We start from the raw sequence: 12,077 nt of genomic DNA, 5'->3' as shown, positions 1-12,077 counted from the left end.
CCAAATGACTCGGAAATATTTCAGAATATATATTATATTATTTAATGTTCTGTATCTTTATTAACAAATACTTGATTATATAAAATTATACAGTGTGTTTGTAAGGAAATTGTATTAGATAGAGGATTTAATGGGCTTGCCATCGCTAATCGTTCTATTCATAAGTAAATAAATGATTTATGTTACTGATAAGTACCAATTTTTGTTTATGAACGTTAATTTCGCACCTTGATGAAGATATGATCTAATAATACATTTGTAGTGGTGAGGTATTAAATTATTTGAGATTCGATTTCATTTTTACTTTTTAAAACGCAGATTTAAAAAAATTGGTATAGGTTAGTCAGTAATCAATAATCAATTTGAGATTGTTATAGTTATAATAAAAAGTAGACAAAAATTGTAGTAAATGAAAATTATTAATTGGTTCCCATTATTTTGAAAAAAGTTTTTGACAAAAGTTGTACGATTTCAAAGGCAAAATCCTAGATGTGATCTTGACCTTGAATTTCAAAAAGATACTACATCTACCTCTTGCTCCTAGTCGGCTTTCCGCCTAGGTACTTAGAAACGTAGCCCACCCTACTATTCGAACAAATTACCGTAATTAGATTTGTCCATACTCTGGATGACGCCGAGTCTTATGGGCAGCTCTCCGACTATTTGCTTAACTACTATAATAAGCACTGTTAACATATTGAAAATAAACTTTTCACATTAGTGCTTAATAATTTCAGGCAGCAGCATGTTATTTTACAAATAAGATGAATAAATTATGTATGATTGGCTTCCTAATACGAAGAGTGGAATATATGTACAATGTACACATATATTATGTGCATGTTTACACATGTAATAGTCTTAGAATGTGTTACCCAATTTGTAATACAAGCATAATCTAGGTACACTATAAATAATCATCTTGCTCCGTGAACAATCAATAACATCAGCAATAAATGTATTAATCGTTGTAACTGAATTAACAAGATAGAGACTGTGATAATCAAGCATATCTAAGAAAAAAAGGGAAGCCACTTTATATTCATTAAACGTAAAACAGTGAAAAATTTACTTTTCTTCCAAATGAAAGGAAAAGTCACAAATGAGTTAGTTGTTTTTTACAAAAAATTGGTGACAATTAATTGAAAAACCAGTGATCATAATATTTCACTGTGAAATTTGCCTGCCTCAAAAAAAGTTTTTTGAAGATTCTTTTCTTCGTCAAAAAAATATTTTTACAAAAAAAAAAAACAAAGTGGTGTATTATAAATTGTATTAAGATACATTACAGATAAGTATAGGTAAAGGTCCACATTTTCTGGTGTAGCTTATAATAATAGCCCATAGAATTGTAAAATTAAAGTAATTAGAAACGAATTAAGTTGCAATATACTCCAAAAACAACAAATTCTTGCCTAATAAAATTTTAAATGGGCCTACATCACCCTAATAGTTTCGCGCCATAGTTCCTTGATCCCACATTCTGCAATCTTTCTAGAACTAGAAAAAAAAAGAACTTTTGGGTGTTTCACTCCCATCAGCCACTAATGCTGGTGGTCGAGCAGTCCTTCCGGAAGGCCTTCTTCAGTTTCCTTGCAGGAATCGTGGGAATGGATGGGTGATGTTTCGGGTGAGGAAGATAAGACGAACGAAATGAAGACAGAAGAGAATGAAAGATTATCTGTGGAATATAACTACCCCAGCATTTGCCTAGGTAATCCAAGGAAGCCACAGATTTGGACAAGGCAGACGAACCCGGAATCGAACCGACGTCCTCCCGAATGCTAAGCAATGATCTAAACCTCTAGGTCATGCCGCTCGGTCTTTCTAGAACAAGTCCAGCCCTTATAAATAGTTGCCACGAGGTCGGAATAGACACCAAACGTCATGCCTTTGAGAGTTTTAGTTGATTGCTTAGCATTTGAGAGGACTCTGATTGGATTCCGGTTCCGTCTGCTCCTGTCCAAGTTTTTCTATGGTTTCCTTGTACCATTTAGGCAAATACTAGGGTAGCAATATTCCACAGATAATATTTCATTCTCTTCTGTCTTCATTTCGTCCATCTATTCTTTCTTACCTCAACCACCACACTAACCAGCCATTCTGACGATTCCTCAAAGAAGGCTGAAGAAGGCCTCCCGTCCTACCTTTTGGCGTAGTCCGTAGGGACTACCCGCCCAGTAGTATTAATATCTGGTAGAAATGAACCACACCAAAGTTTGCATTTAAACACGGGGAGCTTTCCGGAAATGATAACAAAAATTCATACAAAGCTACATGAACATGATAGTTTGAAATATATTCAATAGGTGGCGTAAAAGATTACTAGTGTTTTTGTTTTAATAAGTTTTAGTATGTATGTTTTGATGTAATTATTTCACCAATTTAACACAACCTTTATGAGTCGTTACGTAACACTTAAGTTAACGCAATATGTTTGGGTTAACGCATCGGCGCAGGAAATATTAGTATTTCACCCACGTCGAGTCTGCCAGTAGTAAGTTTATTGTGATAAACTGAGGTGAGTCTCCCTTTTTCTATTTAAATTTATTTAAGTAATTTATTCAGTACTACCTTTTCCCACCTGCCTTTATTATTATTTATGTAAAAAATTTTAAGACTTCTAAATTGCGGTAGTTTCGGTTAAATATACATTCATATATAATATAAACATGGAAATATACCAAATCAGTGTGCTTTTAAGTATAGCCTAGAGCGAATTCCCTCTTAATTATTTTAAAGAGAATATGATTACAAAATGTATTGAAATTCCGTAACAAAAGCTGTAAAGAATCACGTATTCCAATTTTAAATGAAATTTTCTTTGATAAGGGTTAATTAGACACGCTAATATTAATTTCTTTCTGGTTTAATTGTTTCATATCTTCAAACAAAAGTCTTTGCTTTCCTAAATTTCTGAGAATGTTGAATTTTCCGATGCTGGCAACATGCTCAAATTCTGCTTGTCTGCATCTCTTTCTGTTAGTGTTCTCTGTAATTCCTACCTGACATTTTTTTTTCTATATTTGCAATATTTCCTACAACGTCTGTCGTGAGTAAAAATAGGTATGAAGAAAGGCCTTCTACTATTGGCATTTTTATTGCATATGAGCCTTTATACTTCAGATAGCTCAGAGTTTAGTGTAATGTTATGTTATCTTTCAAAGAAAACTGTACTCATATAGACTTGTCGAGTGATATAGAAAACACTTTTTTCTGAAACTGCTGCAGATACGATTTTTTAAAAACAGATAAAACTGAAATTAAGGTAATATGCACCCTTTCAAGGAAAAATTAATTGACGTACTTGTCCAATCCTCCAAAATTTAGTACAATTGTACTAAGGATTAATTTTCAGCGTTCTCTTACTTTAATGATATGTACACTAAAAGTTAGCATTTTCAAACAAATTTTCTTATGCCTTTGACGCTTTCTCGAGGGCAAAGGAATGAATTTGGTATATGGATAAGTTCAACTGATTTATTTTGATCCCACGGACCCGTGGATGCTCTATATAGACGGAGTTTACAGGCATCTTGTACATACTTACCTCATCATCATTATAAGGTCGCCAGTCCTAATACAGCTTGACATGCACCTCCACTCTTTCCTATCCTGAGCTAATCTTCGCAATTCTCTAAAACTAGAACATCCTACATCCTTAACTATTTGCGAACAGTAATCAAATCTGGGTCTACCTCTACTCCTCCTAACTCCCGTTTGTGCCTCTAATATGTCTCTGACTAGACCTTCATGCCTTAGAAGGTGTCCTATCTACCTAACTCGCCTATTTCTTATTGACTTCCATAGAGTTCTCTATTCTCCAATTCCTTCTAATACATCTTCATTTCTAACCTTCTCTATCTACTCTATCTTCATCATTCGCCGGTAATATTACATTTCGAACGTTTCTAACCTTTTTATCTTTTATGCGGATGTTTGTTCCTTCCTGAGAGCGCTAGGAATCATAATGCCAATAATACCTAGGATCTAGGATCAAATTAAAACATCCAAAATCACGTTTTTTTAACAACTTAGAATTCTAGCAGATGCTTTGTGCTTTCAAAAGTTTCAGTACGCCTACGATATTTGCATAAGACGAGAGGTCTGTGAATTTTTATTATCGTAATTTGCTTACCTTATTTCCGTTTGCTTTTTAAAATACGCGTACTCACGGCGCGGAAAAGAAAAGGTTAGAAGCGTTCGAAATGTGGTGTTATAGGCGGATGATGAGGATATCGTGGGTAGAAAAGGTTAGAAATAAAGAGGTATTGGAAAGAATAGGAGAACAGAGGACTCTATGGAAGTCAATAAAAAATAGGCGAGATAGGTTGGTAGGACACCTTCTCAGGCATGAAGGTCTAGTCAGAGACATATTAGAGGCAGAAACAGGAGTTAGGAGGGGTAGAGGTAGACCTAGATTAGATTACTGTTCGCAAATAGTTAAGGATGTGGGCTGTTCTAGTTTTAGGGAAATGCGAAGTTTAGCTCAGGATAAGAAAGAGTGGAGGTACGTGTCCAACCAGTCTTAGGACTGACGACCTTATGATGATGATACTCAACTCACCGAATCAATTGTTTTATTTTGTGATCCGTATAGATATCAAAATTCTATAGAGTAAATACGTGATGAAAGATGAAAAATAAAAGGCATAAACTATAAGAAAAGGTTGTATTTATCTCATTTTATCATTTTTAGTTATCTAAAATTTTTAACTTTAACATGATTTGATTTTTTCACTTCTAAATGATTACATAAGTACATATAAATAAATAAATAAATAAAATGAGGATGCTGATGGTATGGCAATTGACCCGTTATCAATTCAATGTATAAGTTCTAATGATGAAGACCGAATCCCAAACCATGTCCAAGACCGAGTCCGTGTCCTCCGATGGCAAGAGCTGGAGCGGCGACAGCAACTTTAGCAACGGGAGCGGCAGCCACAACGGGAGTAGCGTGGAGAGCAAGAAGGTTGCTGTTTTGGTAGGAGGAAGCAGCTGGGGCATGGACCGCTACGGGTGCGATTGCTGGGGCTACAGCAATACCATGGCCGATTAATCCAGCAGAAGAGACGGCGACGAGGAGAGCGAATATGGCTGCCTGTGGAGAAAATATAAATTGTATTATAAGTACTTGTGGTTTTAGATTGAACAATAAAACCTCTATTCAATACATTAATGTGAATTAATTTTTGAATCAATTTTTGCCATTACAGATAACCGTGAATTGATGAGGAATCGTAGCTAGGGTTCGATTCCCGACGAGGGCGTAACAAGAACAACAATTTCACCCCATTAATTTGAGGTTATCTGTGGTGATAAAAATTGATTCAAAAATTAATTGACTTTAATATATGTATTGAAACTAACCATACAATAATTCTTCTAAATGTCTCAGAACTTAAATTTTTAAATTTCGTTTGTCATCAGGGCTACTGAGAACAGATATGAATTATTTTTATTAGCAGCACTTTAAATATATCCAAATGGATAGTTGCGGCATTGATATTCTCAATTATACAAGAGCGCTACCCGATAAGATAGAAGAAAATCAAATAAAGCACTGTAAAACTGAACTAAATTAAACACTGTAACCCAAAATTTAACATAAAACCTATAGAGACCCCATGGGTAACCTCAGGTATCATTATCAGTTAAGAATTTAGTGCTTGTGTTCAGTTTCTAGGCATATTACGGCTTATACAATATTATTAAACGGTAAGATGAGAAGAAAAGTTTTGATAAGAGAGTAACGTACATCCACTGCTTTAGATGCAAGAAGAAAAAAAGGAATGTACGCTCGGAATAACGAAGAAGTAGTAACAAAATAAGAAACTTTGAAAGCTTGGGGTATGTGATGAAAGAAAACATTATCGGTAACCATTACAACTTGATGGTAAATATAAAAGCGAGTTTATACCAAGAAAACAGGTTTTTAAAGGAGGGAACTATCTTCTGTGTAACTTTCTTAGTTAATAATTTGGAAAAGGGAAAAGATTTGAATAATTGGAAACATTGTTATAAGATCATGTAATATAAGTTGTTTTATTGACTTTTACAAAATAGTCATTAACATTTAAAAAGAAATAATTAATAAAATACTTTAGAAGAATTATGAAATTTGAAGTTTTCATCGGCGTATTCACCTCAAAAAGGAAACGGAGAGAAGCGACAAAAATGAGAATAAAATTTTTAGAGAAGAGCTTAACCTTAACAAATGAAGAAAAAACAAATTAGTTCTTTAATATTATAATCTAAATACGGAAAAAAAAGGCGACAGGGAAGATGGTATAATAAAAGGACATGATAAACGCTTGTGAAGTTAATATGTAAAGAAACAGGAATTTTAGAAAATTAACAAAAAGGGATGGAAAATAATTTGTTTGGAAAAATAAAAACGTGCAGGTATAGCAAAATGTGTAGAGTTAAATAAATATAAAAATATACACTAGGTTTTATTACACCCGCGACTTTGCTTGCGTTGATGTTTTCTTTTATTGGTTTTCATATAAGAATTTAAACATTCAAAATAATACTTAGGTTATTAGTACTGTATACTTCAATTCAAGTTCGAACAATTTCCGTAAACAACGACCACATAAAGCTAATATTTCTTTCCCCTCGGGAACAGTATTTTTTTCTGGATAAGAGGCACGATATAGCTAATAAATACCTACTTGATTAATGATGAACCTTTCGTATATGTATTTGTTGCAACTTCAATTTTCCCCACTAACTAAACATTGTCATTTTTTATATTTTTGATGCAGACAAAATACCCGATATTGTAGCAAAAAATTGCTTTAAAAAGGAAACAAGTAATTGAAAAAGATAAAAGAAAAAAAAATTATTTGTGGAATGTACAGCTTCCTTAATCATATTAAGAACATTGAAATGAGAATTTCCTTCACCTCTTTATTAGCTCTAATTGCCTTTTGTATGTAATTAGCAAAGAATAAAAACCTTGTTACTGCATTACATAAAGTAACAGATTCATAAATTAAACAAACCGTGAGAATGAAACAGCCTTTTTGAAAAAGAAATAAAACACTTCGTTGACTTCCTAGACCTTCAGCCTTGCAACTTATCTTTTTTTTTAATTTACACATTCTATGAGTGAGTAATCACAGGGAAAATGGTATAAAAATACTCAGCAATGTCGAGTGGACTTATATAACTCTAATAAAGAAACCGTGTTGAAAAGATAACATTTTTGAATAAAAATTATAAATTAAAATATAAAAATTGAGTCATAATTTTTACATATGATAATTAATTAATCTCAACTTTATGTAGTGCTTTATGGTATCCTATAGTGTTTTCCTATATCTACTTATTACTTTTTTGAAACGCTTTGATAGTTAATAGTGGTTAATATTAAATATTAATGTGAAAATTAATTTTCAATTTTTTACCCACTATAAACTATAATGGGTAGATGTTTTTCACAAACCGCAGATAAATAGCAAGCGTTGAAAGCAGAAACCGTATTCAGAAATTCTGATCAACATTTTAAAGGATATGGATATGGGAAACATAGGGATGCATCTACATAGCTTAACCTAATTTCTATTAACATTGAATAATTAAATCATAAGCTCATTACTTATTTTGGTTTTAACTGAACGTTTATAGTTGCTTTAACCAAACATTTATAATCTTTGCAAAATATTAACTCAAAGAATTATTTAGTTGCTAGAGACTTATGTGCTGTAGATACTGGAAAAATTAACTAATTTTTTGTTTTATTCTCACCGATAATGATTAATAATAGTTTAGATTGTCGTTTACTTCCGAAATTACCGAATGAAATTTCTTTTTCTTTAATATATTCGTTAGATTTTTACTTAGAGCATATTGACCTCGATAAGACAAATTCTACAGAAGCGATTGTCTAAGAGTATATCCCTTTGGATTTGTAAGATTAATCAGGTAATCAAATAATAAATATCTAATGTTAAGTCTAGCTATTCTGTTACACCCTTTGCTTCATCAGGTGAATTATGTACGGTATAGCGAACCAATTAAAGGGAAAGTTATTAGATTATTATTATTATTATTGTATTCAAGTTTCATTGAACCGCCTGAAATAAATTTTGTACGAAAACAATAGCAAAAAAAATAAAATTTCCGTGTTAATATTCCGCTACTGAAAAAGACCATTCAATGGTGCAATGAAACAGTTGCGAACGGTTTCAATTTCAATACAATTAGCGCGCTAAAGTCAAAGCGACGTTCTGAATAACAATGGAGACGAAGAGGTCAAAGAAACTTCGCGACAAGCATTTATTGTTGACGTTGAATAAGGAATTAATGCACGACGATGTCGAGCAAATGAATCACCACACTTAACACAATGGATACATGAATTCACAATGGATATTACGCTTGTAAAGTTCTACTTACGAATTTGAACATTTTTGAAGTGTCTGTCGATTTTTTTATGAGTTACTTTCTTAAGAGACCGTTCGCTTTTGCTGAACTGCAACTGAATACAACTTAACGCAGATTTCAGGAGATTAAATACTCTCAAAACACCCCACTGCACCCTTAAAACTGGAGCAAGGGCCCCTTTCGAAAGACACCATATTGCCCCAGAAAAAAATCACATTTACGCTCTACTTCACTTCTCTCTCCTCAGCAACAAGTAGCAGTACATACCTACGTACTATATACCTACCTATAATCTGCTCGTTGTCATTAGATATTATTTGACCAGTTACTTTCGGTTGTTAGAAAAGGATCAAAAATGAAAATCCGAGATCATTCGGTTACATTGCTGGGTACCCACTGTTGAAATTGACAGTGACATGTGGAGTTGCCAATAAAATTATGCAATGTTTTTAACTGTTACTGTATCTACTTAGAGGTATATTATTATTGCATATGTTTTTATTGAATTGATTAGACGAACTACGAGGTATAGTCGAAAAAAAAAGCTAAATTCTAGTTAAAAACAGTGCAACGTTTAAAAGTATTGTAAACTAAGTCGCTATTTCTTCTCATTACTGTTGTTCTACGGAAATACTATTGCTAAACTTTGCAGTTGCACGTGGAATACATAGGCGCAGTACGTAGACTCTATACAGTAGGTTCACTCCTTTGATATGCTTAAAATACCGACATCTTTTGCAGGCCATCATAAATTAACTTTATGTGCGCTGAACTGTCATATACGAAGATGATTCAATAGATTTACCGAAGTGTTTAAATCATCATTATCATCATATGGACATCAGTCCTCACACTGGTTGGACACGCACCTCCATTCTTTTCTATCCTGAGCTAATCTTCACATTTCCCTAAAACAAGAACAACCCACATCCTTAACTATTTGCGAACAGTAATATTATCTAGGTTTACCTCAACCCATCCTAACTCCTGCTTCTGCGTGTAATATGCGGCGCAGTAAGGGTGCGAAACATGGATAGTGGGCGCGGTGGAAAAGAAAAGGTTAGAAGTGTTCGAAATGTGGTGTTACAGGCGAATGATGAGGATACCGTGGATAGAGAAGGTTAGAAATGTAGAGGTATTAGAAAGAGTAAGAGAACAAAGGACTTTATAGAAGTCAATAAGAAACAGGCGAGATAGGTTGGTAGGGCACCTTCTCAAGCATGAAGGTCTAGTCAGAAACATATTATAGGCAGAAACAGGAGTTAGGAGGAGTAAAGGTAGACCTAGGTTTAATTACTGATCACAAATAGTTAAGGATGTGGAATGTTCTAGTTTTAGGGAAATGAGAAGATTAGCTCAGGATACGAAGAAGTAGAGGTGCATGTCCAAGAGGTCGATGACGATTCTTTTTTTCTATTTTTGATAACCTAGCCGTACGTTTCTAATTGTTTGTGTTTTAGTTCATAGATATTTCAATAATATATTATCAGAAAATTATGCCTGTTTACGTCTTTTTATTTAAAAAAAATAGTTGTTTTTGTCGCCAAAAAAATTTTAACTGCTATAAATCCACTCGCAGCAAATTTAGCTACAATGAAAAAATACATACATCGTCGGTCGTTTTGGATTCTGATTCTTGTATGTCTGTCGAAAACGTTCGACAAACAAAAAACTGTATATCAGAACTAGACAAGTCAGAATATAACAAATAAAATTTTAAATGCTGGCAGTTACAGTGTTAAAAATAAAAACAATAAAGCTATGATTTTCATACAATTCGTCTTTCAAAGTAAGACTAACTTATGCTTGGTTTCGATATCCTTAATCAGTCACAAAACTCTAAAATGAAAAGGCAATTTTTAAAAGTCATATTCCTTTGGATTGTTAACCTCACATCTCAACATAATAATAACAACAACGTTGCATTGAACTTGAACGTAAACATCTTCATTGCCATAAATATAGTAGGTAATTGCACCTATGGCATAATTACGACTGGTGTGTGGTAATCACGATGATGATTCGTTTCGAACGAAAGTGAGATTCTCTAAACACACGGCCGCCAAAGGCTATTTCCGACGAGACGGTATGCTGATTTTGCAATGTGGAAGGAATGACGAAGCATAAAATTAATTCGCAATAACTAACATAAGTAGATAGGTAGTGAACTTGTTAATAGAAATGAAATTAACTGATTAGCAATTGAAAAGTATTCATATATATTTTAAAGGTCATTACAAAATACCAATAATAACGAAATTTTCATTCACCGTGGAAATTTTTGTTGTATTATTTTATAAAATATTTTGAACAATATTTGAAGCGAAATGGAACATTTGATATTGGCATTATGCTATTAAGATGATTTATTACTAGAAAAATGTTTAATAATTTTTTCGACCTATATGGACATATTATTAGAATCTAATGAATATATCTCATTTAGTTCAATTGTTTATCAACGTACATTAGGTATGTTATTGTTTAAGTCATGAAAACCTGATATTGTATTATTATTTTAAGTGGTAATCATGATATTGGTACAGTTGCAATAATTCAATGAATATTAAATGTAAATGGGAATGATGTTAAATGATAATTGTCACAATAGTGAGTGATTTCATATAAGTTCATATTTACATAAACACTTGTCCACCCATCGGCATAGTCTAGAGTAGAGGTTATAAGACTATTACTTATCATTTAGGAGAACAAGGATCTATCTGTCCTAGTCTTAGTTTTTCTGTGATTTCCTTGGATCCTTGGATCACTTATTCAAATGCTGGGACAGTAATATTCCATAGATAATCTTTTACTCTCTTCTGTCTCTTCATTTTGTCCATCTCATCTTTCTCACCCCAATCACCCATTCCCACTTTTCATAAATCCGAGGGAATTGTCCGCCCATCAGTATTAGTAAATGGTTGGAATGAAACACCCAAAAGTTTTTTTTTAAACACGATATAAGGAGAGCTTTCCATCAACGAAAACACAATGTCACGGAAAGTGATACAAAGCTGGGTGCTCATTGGAATACGATAGTTGGAAATATATTCAGTAGGTGGCATAAAAGATTACATTAGTGATTTTTTTGATTTAAATGTTTTATTATAAAACAGTTAGAAGATTTTTTTAAACATACGGAACGTTTAAATGTAAACGTTTTAATGTTTTATATAATCAAGTAAAACATTTGTACTGTTTTACATAATAATTTGAAACGTTTGTACTGTTTTATCGAATCGTTTAAAAGATTTGCGCTGTTTCATATATTAATTTAAAAAAATTGTCCTGTTTTTCATAATCGTTAAGCATTTTTACTGTTTTCATTCAAAACAGTAGGATTAAAAAAAAAAGTAAAACGCTTTATTTTAAAATACTTAAAAACACTTGGATTTACTATGATATGATAGTAGTTTGATGTAGAAATTTAAAAGGTCGTTGTCGGCGAATTAAATTTTTCACTTATTAAACTATTGTAGCAGCATACTGCATGATCATTACAATAACAATGACAAATACAATTTTATCTATTCAGATTCTGATGAAGATAAAAATGAGGAATCAGTTTTCTTTTTTGTACAAAACAAGATTGGATTACTTTTGTAAAGTTATTAGAACTCAATATAGAATTCTAAATAATTTATAAAGGAATAACAAGCCATTACACAATACAAATG

The 12,077-nt window shown here is 32.6% G+C and overlaps 1 protein-coding gene across 1 annotated transcript; it reads right to left on the bottom strand.

Annotated features, from left to right (window-relative positions):
- Positions 1-4,727: 4,727 nt before the first annotated feature.
- Positions 4,728-8,514, bottom strand: LOC108735372 (cuticle protein 65). The gene is made up of 2 exons (XM_018467309.2): positions 8,410-8,514; positions 4,728-5,104 (listed from the first exon to the last, which is right to left on the bottom strand). The coding sequence occupies exons 1-2, from the start codon at positions 8,419-8,421 to the stop codon at positions 4,841-4,843; spliced, it is 276 nt and encodes a 91-aa protein (XP_018322811.1). The 5' UTR covers positions 8,422-8,514; the 3' UTR covers positions 4,728-4,840.
- Positions 8,515-12,077: the final 3,563 nt, after the last annotated feature.

Source organism: Agrilus planipennis, unplaced genomic scaffold (assembly GCF_000699045.2).
Source record: "Agrilus planipennis isolate EAB-ADULT unplaced genomic scaffold, Apla_2.0 scaffold27, whole genome shotgun sequence".
NCBI classification, from domain to species: Eukaryota; Metazoa; Arthropoda; class Insecta; order Coleoptera; family Buprestidae; genus Agrilus; species Agrilus planipennis.
Note: the sequence above shows the minus strand (reverse complement) of the source record. Positions and strands in the feature narration are given on the sequence as shown.